The 22,110-nt window shown below is 39.2% G+C and overlaps 2 protein-coding genes across 2 annotated transcripts; both read right to left on the minus strand.

The window, feature by feature from the left end:
• Positions 1-2,171: 2,171 nt before the first annotated feature.
• LOC133730888 (uncharacterized) lies at positions 2,172-5,140 on the minus strand. The gene is made up of 3 exons (XM_062158395.1): positions 4,760-5,140; positions 3,055-4,658; positions 2,172-2,757 (listed from the first exon to the last, which is right to left on the minus strand). The coding sequence occupies exons 1-3, from the start codon at positions 5,138-5,140 to the stop codon at positions 2,172-2,174; spliced, it is 2,571 nt and encodes an 856-aa protein (XP_062014379.1).
• A 4,885-nt stretch (positions 5,141-10,025) lies between these two features.
• Positions 10,026-10,858, minus strand: LOC133730889 (uncharacterized). The gene is made up of 2 exons (XM_062158396.1): positions 10,580-10,858; positions 10,026-10,475 (listed from the first exon to the last, which is right to left on the minus strand). Exons 1-2 carry the CDS (start codon positions 10,856-10,858, stop codon positions 10,026-10,028), a joined length of 729 nt encoding a protein of 242 aa, XP_062014380.1.
• Positions 10,859-22,110: the final 11,252 nt, after the last annotated feature.

The following is a 22,110-nucleotide window of genomic DNA, read 5'->3' on the forward strand; positions in this document are numbered from 1 at the left end:
GAATATCCTGCAATTTCCATATAGTGTCAAAGGTATAGAAAATACCACAGTGAACTGTACCTAAAATATATCGGATGATTCTTTTGACAGCTTCCAAGTGTGATTCTTTGGGATTTGATTGAAATCGAGCACACACTCCCACATTGTAGGAAATGTCAGGTCTACTAGCCGTGAAATAGAGCAAGCTGCCGATCATACTACAAAAGAGTGTGGGATCAACTGATTTCCCATCCTGGTCTTCGCTCAGCTTAGTAGTGGTACTCATGGGATTGTTCACTGTCTTCTTGGATTCAAGACCAAATTTCTTGATCAGATTCTCAGCGTATTTGGTTTGAGAGAGAAACAAACCTGTATCCATCTGCCTTACTTGCAATCCAAGAAAAAAAAGTTAGTTCACCACACATGCTCATTTCAAATTCACTTTCCATGACGGATTGAAACTCTTTGACAAGATATTTGGATGTGGAACCAAAAACAATATCGTCAACATACACTTGGGCAATGATAATTTCATTTTTAGTTCGTTTGACAAACAATGTTTTATCAATGGACCCTCTAGTATACCCTTTTCCCACAAGAAGAGTAGAAAGCCTCTCATACCAGGCTCGAGGAGCCTGCTTTAGTCCATACATGGCTTTCTTGAGCAGGTAGACATGATCTAAGTTATGTGGATCTTTGAAACCTGGAGGCTGTTCCACATAAACTTCTTCTTGAAGAATCCCATTCAGAAAGGCAGTTTTGACGTCCATTTGAAATAATTTGAACCTGAGATGACATGCTACAGAAAGGAGTAACCTAACTGATTCTAATCTAGCTATAGGAGCAAATGTCTCGTCAAAGTCAAGACCTTCAACATGAGAATATCCCTGAGCAACTAGTCTAGCTTTATTTCTAATCACATTCCCTTTTTCATCACTTTTGTTTCTGAAAATCCACTTGGTTCCTATAACATTGCACTTACTAGGTCGAGGTACCAAGTACCACACATCATTCCTAGTAAACTGATTCAGCTCATCCTGCATAGCACTAATCCAGTTATCATCCAACAAGGCTTCCTTAATATTTTTTGGTTCAACGATGGACACAAAACCAAAATGGGATATAACATTCATGCTTAGCAGATTTTTGGTAACAAAACACAGTAACACATTCTCTTGACTTACCTCAGAGGGACTTACCTATGCTGCAACATTTCTCCTTGTTGTCGGTCCATCTGTTATCTTTCTGATGATATCTTGATTGGAGTGGTCTTTTTGAACTTGTTTGAACCTCCTCCTCTGAGTGGGAGCCGGTTCAAAAATGCTGTCAGGGATTTCCTCTTCCTCTTCCTCAGTTGGAGCTTCTGTGTTCAGTGGTTGTGTGACAGAGGAGGGAGATGGATCTGCAAATGGTTCTTCCTGTTTTACACATTGATCATCAATAGAGACATTAATGGATTCCATAACAATTCGAGTTCTTTTATTGTAAACCCTATAAGCTCTACTGTTCAGAGCATATCCCAAGAACACACCATCATCACTTCTAGCATCAAATTTACCAAGATGCTCTCTATCTCGTAAAATGTAGCAAGGACTTCCAAAAACATGAAAGTATCCCACATTTGGCTTCTTACCTTTCCACAGCTCATAAGCTGTTTGATCAGTACCTGGTCTAAAAAAGACTCTATTTATTGTATAGCACGCAGTGCTGATAGCCTCAGCCCAAAAGTTTGTGCTTAGACATGCAGCATGTAACATCACTCGAGCCATGTCCAGCAATACCCTATTTTTCCTTTCCACAATGCCATTTTGCTGTGGAGTGATTGGAGCTGAGAATTCATGTGACACACCAAGCTCATGAAAATAGTTAGAAAAAGTGGCATTTTTAAATTCAGTACCATTATCTGACCTTACTCTTACTATGCTGGTATTAGATGACTGCTTCTCAATGATCAATTTTTGACTCAAGTTTTTAAAAGACTCAAACGTTTCAGTCTTGTCTTTTAAGAAATTTACCCAAGTGTATCTTGAGAAATCATCTACCACTACTAGCATATAGCTCTTACCTCCAATACTTTCAGATTGAGCTGGTCCCATGAGATCCATGTGCAATAGCTCCAATACCTTTGTGGTTGTTGCATAATTCATCACCCTGTGAGGTGCCTTTGTTTGCTTTCCAATTTTGCAGTTCCCTCATATCTTGTCAGTTTTGCCCTTTAAATTGGGCAAGCCTCTGACACATTGCTTGGAAGATAATTTCAGCAAGTCCTGATAGTTTACATGTCCCATCTTCCTGTGCCAAAGTTCAAAGGTCTCCTCTGTGGATTTTACAGACAAACAAGACTGCATGCTGGAAGATTCATTAGCTTGAATATGATAACAGTTATCAACAGATCTCTTACCTCCCATGATACCTTCTCCTTTCTGATTTAAGACCAAACATCTCTGTTTGTTAAACCACACGTCTTCATAGTCATCAGCCAAATGACTGACGCTAATCAGATTTGCAGTTAAGTCTTCAACGAATAAAACATTTTTAAGATCAGGTATACCTGGAGTGTTTACAGTGCCTCGAGCCAGAATATTTGCATTCCTTCTATCTCCAAACGTGACTGATCCAGTTGTGTTTTCATCCTTAAAGGACGTAAACCAGGTTTTGTCTCCAGTCATATGTCTAGAGCAACCACTGTCAACATACCAGAAATCTCGTCGCTTGTCTGCTAATGCAGTCAAGGCTACCAAACAAGTTGCCTCAATGTGAGAGCTTTGTTGAGCTTTGCTTGCACATGCGAAAAGACATGTATCATTAGTTTCATAAGACTGAAGACATTTACTTTCATTTTTCTTGGTCTAGACCTCTTTTCTTCTTTCAGTTTGAAGGTTCTTCTTAGATACAATTTCAGCTAGTCTGTTAATGAGTTCTTTTTGTTCTTTAAGCTCAAACTGTAGGGATTCAACCGTACATTTTTCTTGAGAAAACTGTGAGTTTGAAAGCCTTTCATTACACCTAGGTCTGATATGGCCTATCTTACCACAGTGATGACAAGTAGGAATAAAGGTTCTAGAGTTTGCGTACTTGTTTTGACCAGTGTGGAACTTTTGGTCAATTTTTACCTGAAGGTTTGGGTTTGGTTGGCCTTCCTTCACAATCTTGACATGATCATCAGTGGAGACTTCTTCCATTTCTCCAGATGGTCTTGATGCTCTTACGAATTTAGTACTTTTGGAATTCTCTCCAGTGTATCCTAACCCACAAGTGTCATGAGGAGCTTTTCCTGATCCGAGCAATTTTGACATGGAGCTAGAGCTGACATCAAACTTGGTGAATCTTTCTTGAGTCAATTTTAACTCATCTTGCAGAGACTCATTTTTAGCCAACAATTCCAAGTTCAATGCTTGTTGTCCTTTAACATCCAGTTCCAGCAATTTGATCCTGTTGAGATACTCATCTTTTTCAGTCTTCCATGTCAATAACTCTTGGTCATCTTGTAGATCACTCACATGTTTGCTTTTCTCTGGTTTCCATGCAGATTGTGAGGATTCCAATAGATGCTCCACTTTTTCTTTTTCAGTTCTCAGAAATTCTACTTCTTTTTCCAAATTCAAGTTTCTAAGCAGAGTTGCCTTTGAAGCTTTGTAGAGTTGTCTGCAGCGGACATTTGTTTCATCATCAGAGAAGGCCTCGTCACTATCTGAATCAGGTAGAAGTGATGATACAAGAGCCAGATTTTCAACTTCTTGAGACTCATCATCACTCCAAGTTGAAAGATGAGACTTGTTGTTGCTGTTTCCATGCTTCCTATTTCCACAGTCAGTAGAGATATGACCATAGCCACCACACTCATAACATTTAGGTTTTCCTGAGTGGGTTCCCTTGAAGCTTCCTTTTCCACTTTTGCTGTTGTAGTCACTGCTGCTACTGCTTCTTCCATAAGTGTTTTTCCTAGGAGCATTGGGATTTCTAGAGGAGTTCTTGCTTTTGATAAATCTTTTGAATTCCTTTGTCAGTAGAGCAAGATCTAGTGTTTCTTCTTCTTCTTCTTCTTCTACTACTCCTTTCACTGCCTTGAAGGCTACACCCTTATTTTTCTTCTCAGGTTTTAACCTCATCTCATAAGTTTTGAGATTGCCGATGAGCTCATGGAGTGGATACTTATCAATATCAAATGAGTCCTCTATACTAGTGACTTTTGAATGAAACTTTTCTGGCAAGGCCCTGAGAATTTTTTTGACAATCTTATCTTCATCAAAAGGTGCTCCCAGACTACGACACTGACCGGAAATTTTAAGAATTCTACCATGGAAGTTATCAACGGTTTCATCATCTCCCATAGTCATAGTTTCGAACTCAAAGATCAGTGCTTTTAATTTCTGTGCACGTACCTTTTTATTTCCTTCATATGTAGTCTGTAGAAGGTCCCATGCCTGCTTGGCAATATCACAATGACTGATCCTCAGTTTTTCCCGTTCAGATAGAGCTGTGAAAATGCTATTCTTAGCCTTGAAGTCTGCTTGCAGATCACGAACTTCTTCCTCAGTCCAGTCCTTCCTTGGTTTGGGATTGGCAGTGGAAGAGCTCTCTCCTTTTGTTTTTACCATAGGTACAGTCCAGCCATTTTCTACAATATTCCACACATGTTCATCTTGAGCATAGAGATATGATTTCATGTATATCTTCCACTGAGTATATTTTTCACATCGACCATCGAACCATGGAGGACTATTTATAGATCCACCAGCAGCCCTATCACGTGAATGTTCCATCTTTCCTGTGCACGTACCTTTTTATTTCCTTCATATGTAGTCTGTAGAAGGTCCCATGCCTGCTTGGCAATATCACAATGACTGATCCTCAGTTTTTCCTGTTCAGATAGAGCTGTGAAAATGCTATTCTTAGCCTTGAAGTCTGCTTGCAGATCACGAACTTCTTCCTCAGTCCAGTCCTTCCTTGGTTTGGGATTGGCAGTGGAAGAGCTTTCTCCTTTTGCTTTTACCATAGGTACAGTCCAGCCATTTTCTACAATATTCCACACATGTTCATCTTGAGCATAGAGATATGATTTCATGTATATCTTCCACTGAGTATATTTTTCACATCCACCATCGAACCATGGAGGACAATTTATAGATCCACCAGCAGCCCTATCACGTGAATGTTCCATCTTTCCTGAGATCACTAGAAAGTTCTAGAACCCGCTCTGATGCCAATTGAAAACACCAGATGGAACAATAACTCAATGACTTGAATAAATAACAAGACTTGATAATCAAACACCTCAAGAAAAAAGAACACAAGCTTTTGCTGACGCAGTGTAAACCTCTCCACTATGGAAACTTCACTGCGTGGCTTTTAACGTAGCCAACACGAGAAATCAATCCAATATGAATCAAATGAGTACGTTTACAGTATACAAGTAGTGTTGTTCATAACAAACACATTCACTTAGCAACAAATGCTAACTTGATTTATAACTGATCTAACTTTTTACTTAATCATCACTCTATCAATAAGAGCCAATCAACCAATCTTCCTTGATCTCAACGTCCCACTGATCATGAGAGTGAATTATGAAAGGGAGAGATTATGCAGTAGAATACATGAAACAAGTAGAGAGTTTTCAGAAACTGATTTGAACAAAATGCATAAAAAAACCCTACATCTAACTTCAGTTTCGAAACCTTTTATAAGGGAGGAAAACTCCCCCTCAATCAAATCTTTTCTTAATTATCAAATAAGATAAATATGGAAAGATGTTAAAACTGAAATCAACACTTCCTATTTATCTACCATGCATGTCAAAAATCTTTAATGCAAATATGTATGCCAAATCAATTTAACCGACATGCATATCAATTTAAATCATCTAGCATGATATGAAATGAATACCACTTATACTCAAGATCAGTGAGAGTGATCCTCCTTGATTCCTCTTGATGATCCGATCTTGCAGACTTCTTTAATTTTCTTTAAGCCACGAACAAGTAGGAGAGATACCTTGTGGCTTTGGGAAAGTCATGTGTTGAATAGGGATAGTCCAATATACTTACATTAGTTATTAACAGTAATATTACCTACATAGCAGGTAGCCAATCTATTGCTTTGGTCTTTTTACAACCGTTGAATTTTCCCGTGTAAAATGGACGTCTCAGATGCAATTATGAATTTTAAGGTACTGATATCTTAAGGCATGACAGAACTTTCCTAAAAGAAGACCACTTGAAGTTGTTCACTCATAATTCTTCTTCTCACCACACTAGTTGGGTCTTATCCCATCATTTCATTAAGCGGGTCCACACACACACACACACACACACACACACACACACACACACACACACAATATATATATATATATATATATATAGGCCCGTTCTAGAGAGGACGTCCTTACTTTAAGAATTTGAGGATTTTTGTTATTTTACACAAGTATGTGACCTAAATCATTGATCTCAACCGTTGGTCCTTTAGATTCCTATGCAAGAATAATTTCTACAAAAAAGCAACCAAATCCATAATTATTTGGTCATTCAAAATTGTGTAAACAATTGTAATCAGTTAGGTAAAATTAAAACAAACATTGTGCTAATCCAATGGTTAAACGTTTTCCGATTTGGCTAATTTTTTGTAGGATTTATATGTGTGTAGGTAACTAAAGAATGAGTGGTTGTGATTATTAAAATATATCCTAAAAATAAGAACATCCTTACTTTAAGAGTTTAAGGAAGTCCTCTCTTGATGCTCCCTATATATATATATATATATATATATATATATATATATATATATATATATATATATATCTGTGTGTGTGTGTGTAGAGGCGGACGTCAGCAAAGATGCAAAAGTGCCGATGCTGCTCAGAACGGCTCGGGGCAGCGCGGATGGTGGCGCTGGCCTTGCCAGTGCTAAACCAGGCCTCCATCTTGAAATTCTTCTTGCCGGTGGACTCCTCAGTGACTAGTTCGAAGTCGAGATTGGTTTGCTTGGATTTTCTGTTGAACTTCCGGTGCAAACCTTCGACTTCTATCATGTTGGTCTTCACCTTGATGGTGACGCCGTACGAGATATCCTCGGTCTACGAGGACAGAACCAGAGCCACCATCCATGCTGCCTCGAGCCTCCCTGAGCTGCTTTCGCACTTTTGCATCAATTGCGGACGTCTGCTTCTGATCCTCTCCGTACACACACACACAAAAACATATATAGATATATGTATATAATTTCCACTTTTTTTTTTCATTGTTAACAATAGCTCTCAAGCAAAGTGATTACAATCGAATTGCATCACATCACTGATGCAATCAGGGGTATTAGCAAGCCAAGAGCAACTATCAGTGGCCTCAAAGGCCATACAAGCTAGTTTATGTGTCACTCCATTACATGTTCTTGGAGCATAACAACATGTAACATTCTGTAAAGTATGCATAGCTACCTTAATATCATCTATCAATCCTCCAGCATCAACAAGTTCATGATTGACATTGGCTAAGTCATATGTGGCTTCAAGGCAGTCTGTCTCAATTACAGCATTACTAACCAGCATTGAATGGAAATTTTTTAGTCCTTCTTTGGCAGAAGCGCCGTTGCATGCAAGGACGGCAAAAGTTACATGGAACTGGCCTGAGGCATCTCTAAGTACACCACCCAGTCCACATTCATCTAGTTTGGTAAGAAACTTCCGTCAGTATTCAACTTACATTTACCATCAGAGGCCGGTTTCCATCTTTGCTTTTCATGCACAGTACGTAGCTTGTTTACTTGCTTAGCTTGTCTAAACTCATCGAGCAATGCTAACAAGCTTAAGACGACGTCATTGGCAGTTTGACTAGTGCCATTCCACAACAAGTTATTTGTATTCTTCCAAAGTGCCCACAACACCATTAAGAGTTGGTCAAAAATCTCTTGTTTGAGATGCATAGCATGATCAAGCATCTACTCTTTGAAATGAATATTAGGTAACAAACTTCTATTGAGATTAAAAGGAGGAGATGATAGAATAGAGGCATTAACAGGACACTTACAAAGAACATGTGTAGGATCTTCAAAACGATGAGAGCATAATATGTCTCCTTGAAAACCTTTGGTTAGTAGCTTCATTTTAGTAGGCAACAAATCATTGCTTGCTCTCCATAGGGAGATCTGCACCTTCCCAGGGTCCTTTGCTTTCCACAATTTCTTCCACAAGTCTTGGAAAAGATCTCCATTAGATGTAGACGCAAGTGTATTGCCAAGCACACTTGCTCGAGAAATCCAATATGCCGATTTCATCGAGTGAAAACCTTTTTTCTCTAAAATCCAAGAGAGTATATCTTCTATTGGTCTTCTGCTAAGAGGCAAGCTCAAAATTTTTTGAGCCACTTCTAGAGGAAAGATGTCATGGATTACAAAAGCTTTCCACTCTCTATGTCGTTTATCAATGAGTTCCTCTACAAGTTCTAGCTCACAATTTGAAGGCTTGTGAATCAGAATCTGCTGGCAATCCAGAATCCACATGTCATGCCATGTGTTCCACTTTCTTGCCATTACCAACACACCATTGTACTCCAGCTTTCAAAACATGCTTGCCTTGTAATATGCTTCTCCAAGAGCAGAATGGTGAGTCTCCAAGTTTAGCTTCCCAAAAGGAGTAATGAGGGTGATATCTAGCTTTGTAGATTTTAGCAATGAGTGAATCTGAATTTGTAACAAGTCTCCAACCTTACTTGGCAAGCATTGCTAAATTGTAAGCATAGATGTTTTTAAAACCCATGACACCCTCATGTTTAGTAAGGCATAGTCTTTCCCAACTTCGCCAATGGATTTTTTTCCTTTCCGTTGTATCTCCCCATAAGAAAGATGGACATAATTGATGAATGTCATCACACAATCCTTTTGGTAAGAGGTAGCAATTCATAGCCTATAAGGGCATAGTTTGCGTAACAGCCTTCATTAAAAATTTTTACCTGCCGAGCTGAGAAATTTGGACTTCCAATTGATCAACTTCTCGGAGAGCTTCTCTTTTATATAAGCAAAAATAGCCATTTTTTTAATTTCCTACTAGGGCAGCCCTAAATACGTATCATTCTCCTTAACACACTTGACTTCCAAAATGGATGCAAGGTGCAGCTGCACATCTTGTGGTACATTGTTGCTAAATACCACACTACTCTTTTGAAAATTCACTTTTTGCCCTGATGCATGCTCATAAACATCAAGTAACATTCTGTACTGATAATATTCTTCCACATTAGCATTTCCAAACAAAAAACTATCAGCCGCAAAGAATAAGTGATGAAGAGTGGGAGCTTGAGGGCTCATCTTTAAACCCGCTATAACATTGTCATCAACAGCTTTATTGATCAAAGCAGATAGGCCTTCAGCACACAATATAAAAAGATAAGGTGATAAAGGTCACATTGTCTGATGCCTCTTGTAGGGACAATTTGGGAAGTAGGCTCTCCATAAATCAAAATAGAGTATCTTACAAACTTCACACAAGTCATAATCATTTGGATCCAGGGAGGGGCAAAACCAAGCTTGGATAACATAGCATGCAGAAAGCACCATTCTAATTTATCATAAGCCTTACTAATATTCAATTTCAAGGAAAAGAAACCCGTTTCCTGCTGCCTCAATTGGTGCATGAAGTGTGCTGTTTCTGTTGCTACTATAATGTTATCTAATATTAACCTACTTGGGACATAAGCACTTTGCAAGGGGGATATGATATCTGGGAGCCACATTTTTAATCTGTTGGCAACCACTTTGGAACTGATTCTGCAAATGACATTGCATAAAGCAAAAGGTCTGAAATGACTTGCATCTTTGGGGTCCTTGATTTTTGGTATTAAGCAGAGATGAGTAAAGTTTGACTCCGGCCAAATTTCTCCCTTCTCAAGTAAATTGCGTACTGCCAAAAATACATCATTACTTACAACACTCCAATACTTTTGGAAGAAAAAAGGAGACATACCATTAGGGCCAGGGCTTTTAGACGGATGCATTTGGAAGAGTGCAGCCTTCATTTCTTCATCTGTATATGACTTCATGAGTTCATTATTCATTAGCTATATCACTTTTCTTGGTGTAGCTTCAAGAACAAGTCTAACGGCCTCAAAGTCAATGTTATTAGTGGAAAAAACATCCTTGAAGTAATTCATAAGGAGATGCTGGATTTCAGTTGGTGCCGCTTGCCATTCACCATCTTCATCTCTTAGTCCTTTTATAGTGTTTCGACTTTTCCTATTGTTTGAACTTCGATGAAAGAATGCAGAATTCCTGTCCCCATCACGAAGCCATAATGTCTGAGAACGCTGCCTCCAATATTTCTCTTGTTGTGTAAGCAATTGGCTGACATGCAGTGTTAGTTGCTCTTCATACTGTTGAGGAGAGAAGGGTTGTTTCATGATGTCGTTGATCTTCTCTTGTATGATTCTCATCTCCACTTTCTGTTTATCAAACTCAGTAAGGTGCCAAGTCATGAGCCTGTTTCCAGCACATTTAATCTTATGCCCTAACTGCCTCAACACATTACCAGTTATAGGATGAGACCATTCTTGTTGGATGATGTTTGTGCACTCCTCCTAACCATGCTAGATTTCCTCAAAACGAAAACGTTTACATCTTCTACTGCATTCGCCCCGCTTACTTCGATCAAGGGCGGGCAATGGTCCGATTCATTAGGGCTCAGAGTGATAACCCGGCTGAAAGGGAATTTACTTCTCCATTGTGTGTTCTGAAAGCCCTGGTCTAGTCGTTCTTTGGTATATCGATTAGACCAAGTAAACCGGCTACCTACGAATTCCATGTCAATAAAACCACATACTGACATAGTCCTTTGAAACCTAGCCATTGCAACAGCAGCTCTAGGGGGTCCTCTCGACTTATCTGCCTGATTCATCACTTCGTTAAAATCACCCGCCGTTAGCCATAGGAGGGAGCATGGTTGTGCAGCTAAGGTTTTTATTAAAGCCCAGGTTCTATTCCTACCTTCTCTGGAAATTACCCCTTATATTCCTGTAACACGCCATAGATCAAAACTTGGTTTTCCAATTGTGGCATCTATATGGTGTGGAGAATAGGTACACAGGTCAATATGGGTGTCCTCATTCCATAGCAAAGCCAATCCTTGAGAGCCATCCTCATGCTTAACACAAATACTGCTCTTAAATCCCAATCTGCCTCGAAGCGAGTCAATGAGATTTTTCTTTGCTAGGGTTTCAGTAAGGAAAATAAGACTTGGCCTTCATCCTTGCACCAAGTCGATGAAAGCCCTCTGGGTTTCAATATCAACTATACCTCTGCAATTCCACACAAAGACGTGGCCCTGCAGTATGATGAAGAATATTTGTTGCCGAAAAACTCACAGCTTTGAGGCGTCCTATAGAGAGTTGCTGACGGCGCTTAGGGTTTAATACATACTAAAATGGATCTCAATCTTACAAATTATATGTTTTAATATAAAATTAAACCACTAAAGAAAATATAGGCACAAAAATATATATTCTTTAATTAAAATAGAAAGAAAAGAAATTATTGTTGGGGAGGGTTAGGGGATGAGGATCACAATATCATCCCCGATTTCAAAAAAAAAAAAAAAAAAAAAATGAGGATCGGGCCCATTCCCCAATTATTCCCAAATTCCTACCCCATTAGGATCAGGGATCCAATGGAGACTCGCCTTGATGGAGATTTTTACCATCATTATTTCATTAATCTTGACAAATGATTATAGGGTCTGGATCTGAACCAAATTTCACAAAGGTGAGCCTAAGGTGATAGAGGCGTTTTAAGTACTGCTAGACCCATGAAGATTATTCCCCGAGGCATTGAGGCATATGTATAAACTTTAAAGCAGAAGTTTTATAATTTTCTTCGTCAGAAACATCAATTTTATTGTAAATAAAATGAGTAAAATTACAATGACACACACTTTAAGGGTGCAACTAGAAAAGTTATTACTAAAATAATTTCATTTTATTATGTTATTATTATAAGCGAATTAAAAAATAAAATATAATCAAAACTCATAAACCGATTGTCCATGTACTGAGTGTAAGTCGCCTTTCTTCATGGTAAAATCTGACTGCCTTGCCTAAATTTTTATCTGACGTGAACCTCCCAAACGCTTTTAAAATTCTTGATATAAACACACACAATAAACTGGTGAGAAATCATCCTTCACTTCATGCAACAAATTTTTCACATTTGACAACTGACTTACACAAGTAAAAGGAAAAGTGATTAAAAAAAAATGTTGGAAAAATTGACTAGTAGATGAGTTCATTTGGAAAAATCCTCTTTTGCTTCAAATGCTTTTCATCTAGACTAGTTGACCTGTGGCTGTACTGAGGGTTTTTCTATATAATTATTTTTGTTCCATCGAATAAAAAGAGAAATTAATCCTATAGCGGATGTAACATTTTCTTTTTAGCAAAAGAGCCACATGAGGCCGCCCCTAACTTTTTGTATGTTTGGTAATATACTCTCTAATTTTTAAATTTCAATGAATTGCAACATAACTTTTTAAATTTCTGTCGATTTACCCCTGTTATCAATTTGGGTAATTTTATCCAAATTTGTTGCTAAACTCAACTCATATACTAGATCTTTATCAATTTACCCCAATTTCGTTCTTTTCACCCTAATTTAGTTATTTGGACATGTGTGTAAGTATGGAGGTGTTAACTATAAAAATGCACCCACGTGCTAGGCACATAACGTAAACATGACAAAAAAATTTGGATCGAATTATTTGAAAATTGAAATTGACAGGGAGGGGTTAAATTGATAAAAATTGAAAAAGATAGGATGCAATATATGAAATTAACAAGTTAGGGGTTAGTTTGACAAAAATAGAAAAGTCGGAGGGTAGTTTGGCTATTTTGTCTTATTTCTTTTTTTGTTAGGCTCCTGCCAAGGCCTACCTCTGGTAATCGGGGTAAATGGTAGATCATAAAGTTCCTGGGTCGGGGACCTGCCTCCCCCCCCTCCCAAATACTTATTGCCAAAAAATAAAATACTAGAGCCATACATATGTTAAAGTGAAATGACAATTGGAATTGGTCTACTCATTTCATTTCATAGTCCATTTATATAGGGATAGAATTACAACGGAAATATCGATTACATTAATGATACTAAATGTTGATTGATCCGTAATTGTGCTGATTGATGGTAATCACTGATTCCTTGATTCCCTCTCCGTCAGTTGCTTTGATGAAGGCACACAATATGTTTTTCCTTTAACACTCCCCCTTGTGCCAAGTCAAAGCAAAATGGTGCATGAGTTGTTGCCTCACTAAAAACCTTGCCAAGTAACAATAAAAATCCTGTGGGACAAAAAATACGCCTTGGTCGAAGGAAAAGAGCACAACGCACCTTTTACATTTGAGGATGACATGTGTGTGTTAGACTCCCCCTGACGTCTACACCTCCCCCTGATACTTACATTAATCAGGGGAGCTTGGAAAGTCTTCGCATTCCTATGCTTTTCACATGTTTCTCAAATATGGCCTTAGGCAATGATTTGGTGAACAAATCTACCATATTCTCCTCAGATCTTACTTGATTCACTTGAATCTTGAGGAGGGCCTGTTGTTGTTGATTGTAGAAAAACTTTGGTGATATGTGTTTTGTATTATCACCCTTGATATTCCCTAGCTTCATTTGTTCAATGCAAGCTGCATTATCTTTATTAATGCAAGTAGGCTCTTCAGTGGTAGAACTCAAACCACTAGTCCCTCGAATATGTGTGATGATAGCTCTTAACCGTACACACTCACGAACCGCCTCATGTAGAGTGATGATCTCTGAGTGGTTCGAGGAGGTATCCACAAGGGTTTGCTTGGTTGATCTCCAAGATATCGTCGTGTTCCCACTGGTAAATACATAACCAGTTTGGGAACGACCTTTACGTGGGTCAGAGAGATACCCAGTATCAGCAAAACCAACCAAAACGTCATTTGGCGTTTCGGTGTAGGGAGTGGTGCTTTCGCCATCAACATTTCCTTTAGGGATTGCAGTTCCATCTGCGGTCCCTCTTGTCTATCTGTAGGGAAAGAACAGTCCCAAGTCAATGGTTTCTTTTAGGTATCGAAAAATGTTCTTGATACCATTCCAGTGACGCTGCGTTGGCGCTGAGCTAAATCTAGCTAACAAGTTCACTGAGAATGTAATGTCTGGTCGAGTATATTGGGCTAAGTACAATAATGCGCCTATTGCACTTAGATAGGGAATTTCAGCTCCCAACACCTCTTCGTCATCTTCCTTTGGACGAAATGGATCTTTCCTTGCATCCAAGCTTCGACCGATCATGGGTGTGCTAGCAGGATGCGCTTTGTCCATGTTATATCGCCTGACTTTTGGACATACGCAGACCGGTGGATTAGTATTCCACAAACTCGGTGTTCTAGTTCAAGGCCTAGATAGAATCGAGTTTTCCCAAGATCCTTCATCTCAAATTCGGATTTCAAGTGGCTCGCGGTTTCTCTTATTTCATCAAGAGTACCTATTATGTTCATATCATCGACATATATAGCTACAATTGCAAATCCGGAACTTGTTTTCTTTATGAATACGCAGGGGCGTACTTCATCGTTCTTATATCCCTTCCCAATCAAGTAGTCACTTAGACGGGTATACCACATCCGCCCGGATTGTTTCATTCCGTAAAGTGAACGTTTCAACTTAATTGCAAACGCACTCCGTGGTTTAGAGTCACTTGACTTGGGTAATGTAAGGCCATCAGGCACTTTCATATATATCTCTGAATCTAGATCCCCATAGAGATATGTAGTAACCACATCCATGAGCTACATTTCCAGTCCTTAGGAAATTACTAAGCTAACTAAGTAGCGGAACGTTATCACATCCATTACGGGAGAGTATGTCTCCTCGTAGTCCATTCCAGGGCGTTGTGAGAAACCTTGCGCCACAAGGCGAGCCTTGTACCACAGGACTTCATTCTTCTCATTACGCTTTCTGAAAAAGACCCATTTATGTCCTACAGGCTTTACACTTGGTGGGGTTAGCACTACCGGACCAAATACCTGTCTCTTTATCAGAGAATCTAATTCTGCCTGGATTGCATTTTTCCATTTAGGCCAATCTGCTCTTTGTTGACATTTTGCAACAGAGCGTGGTTCGATATCATTGTTCTCTATGATTCCTTGAGCGACAGTATATATCATCAATGTGTATGGAAGATCTTTCTATCAACTCATACGCACTTTCATAATCCTTTGAGATTTATTTGTTCTCTGGAATCATTTTAAACATCGGAGCGTCCTCCAGTATTGATTCATGGACATAACTATAATCAGAGACAATCTCATGAGAGGGATTCTATACATTGATGATTGGTTTGTGCCTTACTCGCCCTCTTTTTCCTTGGGTGAGTGTCAATCGAACCAAGTGGCCTCCCCCTCTTCCTTGGGGAGCCACGGCCTCAACCACACCTCCACTAAGTGTGGTTGCAGTGCCTCTATCTGCGGCACCGTGCCCCTTGTTGGGGACTTCTAACCTTGCAGGCACATTTGCAGCTGGTATATGTGATCTCGTCACTTTTACGATATCAGTAAACGCATCAGGCATCGAATCTGCTACGTTCTGAAGATCGATTATTCTTTTCACTTCACTTTCACTTTGTGAAGTGCGGGGATCAAAATGAGACAGAGTGGGGACAAACCACGACAATTCCTGTCGTTCCCTTGGAAAATCCTTTTTCCTGTCTCCCCCTAACGACGGGAAGACTGTCTCATCAAAGTGACAATCCGCAAATCTAGCGGTAAAGAGATCGCCTCTCAAGGGTTCCCAAATAGCGGATAATTGTTGGGGATTCGTATCCAACATAAATACTTAATCGTCTCTGAGGACCCATTTTGGTGCGCTGTGGGAGCGCAATAGGCACATATACTGCGTAACCAAATATGCGTAAGTATTAAATGTCAGGCTCATATCCAGTTACCAACTGGTACGTAGAAAATGGTTGGCTAGCAGTGGGTCTGAAACGAGTAAGTAAAGCTGCGTGCAATATTGCATAACCCCATGCAGATATAGGCAGGTTGGTGCGAATAACCAATGCCCTTGCCACCATCTGTAGCCTTTTGATGGTGGCTTCTGCGAGACCATTTTGTGTATGCACATGGGGTACAAGATGCTCTACATCGATCCCAATAGACATGCAATATTCATCAAATGCTTTTGATGTAAACTCTCCAGCGTTATCAAGCCTTATAGAGTTGATAAGGTGATCAGGGTGGTGAGCCCTTAAACGTATAATCTGTGCTAGGAGTTTTGCAGCATTTCTTGTGGACACTAAAGCGACATGTGACCAGTGTGTCGAAGTATCCACCAGAACCATAAAGTACTTAAAATGGTCCGCATTCTGGATGGATAGGTCCACAGATATGTCCTTGTATCCTTTGTAAGAATGGAATGTTTTATGTTATATCTTTAGCATAGGGAGGTCTCGATCCTGTTTTTGCTAAAGAGCAGGCTTTGCAAAACGAGTGATGTGCTTTTGAGATAGTCAATGAGGCATAATGGGAGGGAGGCAGTGCTTCTGGTACTTCAGAAGGCAATGACTGCATTTGAGCAATACTAGAACCGACACCTTGCAGTGTGGCGGATTTTTGTCCCATTTTATTTTTCACTCGAAAGAAGGGATGTCCATATGAGTTCTTTAAAATACGAATCATCATGTCACGACCGGGGTGCCCTAGGCGGTCATGCCAAAGCCTGTATGAGTCAGAGTCCCATATTTCATTGTTGGTGACAACATAGGATTCAATGATCCGAATCGTAGTGAGGTACAGTCCACTAGATTGACTCATAAGTTTCTCTAAAATGTGTTTCCTTCCACATTCATTAGAGGTAATATAAAATTATTCAGTTCCATTCTCACAGTTTGTTTTTACATGATAACCGTTGGCACGAATATCTTTGAAACTTTAACAAGGTTCGATTAGCTCTTGGTGCATACAGAGCGTCTTGGACTTTAAATATATCTCAGATTCTTTAGAGTATTTCTATTTTAGTAGAATGATAATCTTTTCATTCTAATAATAATTTTTTCTCTAGATGTATTGCTTTACATCTTTATATTGCAATTTCGAACCATGTAAATATGTGTAGTAAATAAATTTGAATAAATTCAGTGTCTCAGAATAAAATTCAAAATTTATTAATAAGCCAACGATAATCAAATCAAGGTCTTGTTCTAATTCATCAAACCAGTATTGAAATAAACTTTAAGACCAAGTAGTAGTCTAATTAAAAATGAGGCATTATGCCTTCACAACTGTCTTTGGAAAATAAAATGAATAAAGCAGATCAGTCAAGATTGAGAGCATCCATTGACTTAGCAAGTTCCTCTTTGCCATTGAAGTCTGCAATTGTAAGGTTGACGTCTAGATCATGACCTCCTTCTTCCATATAGTGAGCCTCTTGTTCTTTAGACTCTCTATACCTCTTGTAATTGGCTGCTACTCTGTTACTTGCTTGGCAGTTCTTGTACCAATGCCCAATGAATCCACACCTATAGCATGGTTCATTGTCAACTCTTTCCTTTTGCATCTTGTTTCCATGATCCCCATGTCCCTTTCCACGTGGTGCATTGTTGCCACGTGGGTAAGGATCAGTACGTCTAAACCCCTTTGCATTGGAGTTCTTACCACCTTTCATTTTTCCATAATTAGCCTCGGGAATGTTCTTTGTCCCAGTGGGCCTGGCATTGTTTTTCAAGAGAACCTCTTTATGTCTCTCAGCCACTTGCAGTAGGCTGATCAGCTTATTGAAGGTTGTGATTCTTTTGTTGTCATACTCCAGCCTATACTGGTCCGCTAGTATAAGCGCTGAAGTAGGAAAGGTGGAAAGAGTCTTGTAGATCATATCATCTTCTGTGATTTCCCTTCCACAGAAATTGAGACGTGCCTTTAGGCGCAACATGTCCTTGTTGAAGTCATTGACCCTTTTGTAGTCAAGCAAGCGGATTCCATTCCACTGAACAGCCAGTTCTGGGAGCAAAGTGTCATGAATGTTCCCAAAACGTCCCTTAAGGGCATCCCACAGTTCTTTGGGTGTCTTCAACTGAAGGTACTCCCAGCGTAGGCTAGGATCAATATGTCGCCTAAGAAACATTAAGGCATTTGCTTTCACCTTGTTAGATAGTTCATCATCTTTGGGGTCGGTAATGGAGGCAGTGTAGTCTTTTGCCACAAAGGCAGTTTCCATATCGGAAACCCAACGATGGTACTCAAGTCCTTCTGAGTCCAAGATGTCAAATTCAGGTCGAGTTGGATCAGCCATCTACATAAACAAGAGAGAAGAAATAAATTACGCAGTCATAAAGACATCCACGTGAATTATTTTCCAAACGTATGAATTAGATTTCAAGACCAAGATTCGTAATAGTCACATTTTTTTTTTTTCGATGCTATGTGAAAATACTTTATCACAGTAAGTGTGTGGATAATGCGCATGAATTTTCATTATCATGGCAAAACGGATTTTATATGTTGCATTCTAAAAATTAATCATAGCATATAAAAATAAACTACATGGCATACTCAAATTTCACAAATACACAACAAATTATATACTACACATAATAATAGCAAGAATATATCATGCATAAAATAAAATGTAAACAATAGCATAATACAAAACATGCGTAGGCATAATTTATATAAGCGTAAATAAAAATAAAAACATGCTCAAAATTTCATAATAAAATATAAACAATAAAATATAAAGCATGCTTAAACATAATTATAAATCATGCGTAAATATAATCATATAAAACATAAATAATAAGGCATGCTCAAAAATCCTAATTAAATATACCATAGTATGAAATTAAATAAATAAAAGAAAAATACTTGATTTTGAGTAAATAAAACGATCCTAGCGCACGCGCGTGTTGATGCAGGCGTGCGTACCGATGTTTTTTTTTCGGGTTCTGCTTGGCCTGCTGATTTGTTGGGCTGAGAATTAGCACTTTTTTTTTTTCTGGGCCTGATCTTTACTTTGGACCTTCTCATTTTTTTTCTTTTCTTTCTCTGTTTTTTTTTTTCGTTTCTGGTCCTGCAGGGCCCTGCTTTTTTTTTTTTTTTTGATTTGGGCCGGGTGTATACTTAGGCCCTTCTTTTTCTTTTTTTTCTTGGCCGGGTCCCTTTTCTTTGGGCCGGGTTTTTTTTCTTTTTCCTTTCTCTTCTTCCTCCTTCAGTCCTTCGAGTCTTCTTCTAGTTTGCAGAGGAGGCGCGCTGGGTGCAGCAGCAGGTGAGCAGTGATCGGTGGGCTGCTGGGATAGGTGATCGGTGGGAGCAGATCGGTGAAGGTGGCTGCTTGTCACGCTGGGCTGCGGCGGATCGCCGGGGCTGGGCAGTCGCTCGGGCTGCTGCAGGAAGGATCGGCGCAGGCTAGAGGCTCGGTGGTGTGCTGCAGGCCGGTGTATTGCAGGCGGCAATGCAGTGGGCTGCTGGGATCGGCGCAGGCGGGGCTGATGCGAGGGGGGCTGTGGTTCGGAAGATCGATCTGGCTGTCCGGCAGCGGTGGTGGGATCGGAGCAGGCGACCGACTGGGCAGGCTGGAGGCCGGTCTGTGGCTGCTGGTAGTGGTGTGCTGCGGTGGTGATGGCAGAGGGTGGGGCTGCTGCACGAGGAAGAAATTTGTTTTTTTTTTTTTTTTTTGTTTACAGCTGCGGCAGAAAAGAAGAAAATATTTTTTTTTCTTCTAGGGGGTAAAAAAAAAAAAAAAAAAATTTTCTTCTAGGGTTTTGGTTGTTGTTTTTTTCGACGGAAAGAAACTAGAAAATTAGGATTTTTTTTCTTTTGGCTATTTGCTCTGAGCGTGCTGATAACGTGTTAAAGTGAAATGACAATTGGAATTGGTCTACTCATTTCATTTCATAGTCCCTTTATATAGGGATAGAATTACAACGAAATATCGATTACATTAATGATACTAAATGCTGATTGATCCGTAATTGTGCTGATTGATGGTAATCACTGATTCCTTGATTCACTCTCCGTCAGTTGCTTTGATGAAGACACACAATATGTTTTTCCTTTAACAACATACAATATTTAACCAAGAAATTAGCTAGTAATCCAATCTCTTAGGCCAATTCCTCAACTAAGATATACCACTTATTACACATCAAATTTGAATTTGTTAAGAAAGTTTTACAAAAAAAGGAATCAACTTCGTGTCTCCTACGAAAAAATCGACTAAGAGCAAGTTCACCCGTTGGGTCACCAGGTCACCCACTATTCACTGCTTTTTAGTGTTAATTTCACCCTCTGGGTCACGAGCACAGTGTATTTCGTACCCTGGGTCACGGGCACAGTGTATTTCGTGACTCAGATAATGAAAATATATACTAAAAAGCAGTGAATAATAGGTGACCCGGTGACCCAACGGGTGAACTTGCTCTAACATTTTACTCACCAAAGATGTGATATTGTGGTACGAATAGAACACCACGTCCAAGCAAAAAACTGAAAAAGTAGAAGCTACTTTTTATTCATAAGCTGCTTACTAATTCTATTTAAATTTGAGATATTTACCAATTCCAACAGAAGATGATTAAGTAGAGTAGCACTTGTGGACTAAAAAAAACATACTGATCTGATTTCGTAAAGATGTTTAATTAATATGATTTGTCCCAAGTGTTGAGTAAAAAGAGACGGTGACAAGACAGCTCCTTTATAAGTCTAAACAGAAGTAAGCCTAAATAGGTAGGTAACCCCCACCTTGCGTCACTTGGCCTTCTCGGTTTCTCCAATATGAATAGCACCGCTCTGCTTTCGTCGTCAGATCAAAACCACGGACTCAAAAACCACAATCCGATAAATTGTTCGGTATTTTGTTCAAGTTTAGTCTGCCTTTTTGTTTTAATTTTGTCTGCTTTTACTTGTAGAGTTTTATTCCAGTTGTACGCGACATAAACTTGTTTTCTTTTGGTCATTACACGACATAAACTTGACGTCAAGCAGCTGTGAATAACCCTTTTGGTTAAAGACTTGAAAGTCTCCCCTAACCACGTGCTAAAAGCATTTCAGAAACCAGAGAAAGCAGCTGTTTTAAAAAACCATTACCAGAAACCTGGGAGCTGAAATCTGCCGATTCGATCCCAGTTTCTAGTTTCACAGCCAATTCAATTCCAGTTCCTAGTTTCACTTTCGCACAACCTTCCCGAAGATTTTTCTACCCCAGTTAATAATTCCTCCTATATAACCACGCAGACATGCTAACTCATCAGCAACACTAAACTACACCAGCTCAGACGAGTCACAATCTTTATATATCTTTCTTATTTTCTATCAGCTGCTTTGTGTTCTTGATCGGAGAGAGAAAAATGGGCGGCAAACAAAGGCAGGTGTGCAAGTTTGAGATGGAATTGAAGTCGATGATGCCGCAGAAGATGAATGGTTTTGCCGCAGCAGAGTCGTCATCATCATCAACTGGTAATAATCAGGCCAAAACGACGTTGCGTGTGTTTGGTGGTAGAGTAAATCACCAGTCACAGAGAACGACCGTTGATGATGAGAGAAGAAGAAGAGAGAAGGCTGAAAATCTGGTGCACTTGATTTGCTGGGGACCCAGTTAATTAGTCGAATACATATATATATATTTTGGTGATGCTGAGGGTTGAGGGTGCTTTTCATTTTTTTTTTTATATTTTTTATGTATCATCACAGAGCCAGGCCTGGAAATTCAATCCGTTGTGCAGCTAATTAGTTGCTTCTCTCTTTCTTCATGTTCGAGAAGAATTATAGGTGGTGCCACTATATATCTATATATACATGTATCTTATTTACCAGATACCTTATTTACTTGGTAGTACCTGCATAATGCTGGAGAAGTTGAGATGGATTTGCAGGTGCTTGTCCGAAAGAACGAACACATTGAACATTGACCAAACACAAAGGACTATTCGTATACGAAAAGGTGTTCATTTCTTAAAGTTGTAAATGCAACCGGTTCTCTGAATGCCCTCACCACCAGCAGGTCATTAATTAGGACTAAATACTATTTATCTTTTAAACTTTTGCTGAAAAAACAGTTCAGTTTTCGTTTTATAATTTGACATGTTTATTCTTTTATCTCTCAATTATGAACTAATAGGTCAATTTCATTAACTCTTCG

This window comes from Rosa rugosa, chromosome 2 (assembly GCF_958449725.1).
Source record: "Rosa rugosa chromosome 2, drRosRugo1.1, whole genome shotgun sequence".
Lineage (NCBI taxonomy): Eukaryota > Viridiplantae > Streptophyta > Magnoliopsida > Rosales > Rosaceae > Rosa > Rosa rugosa.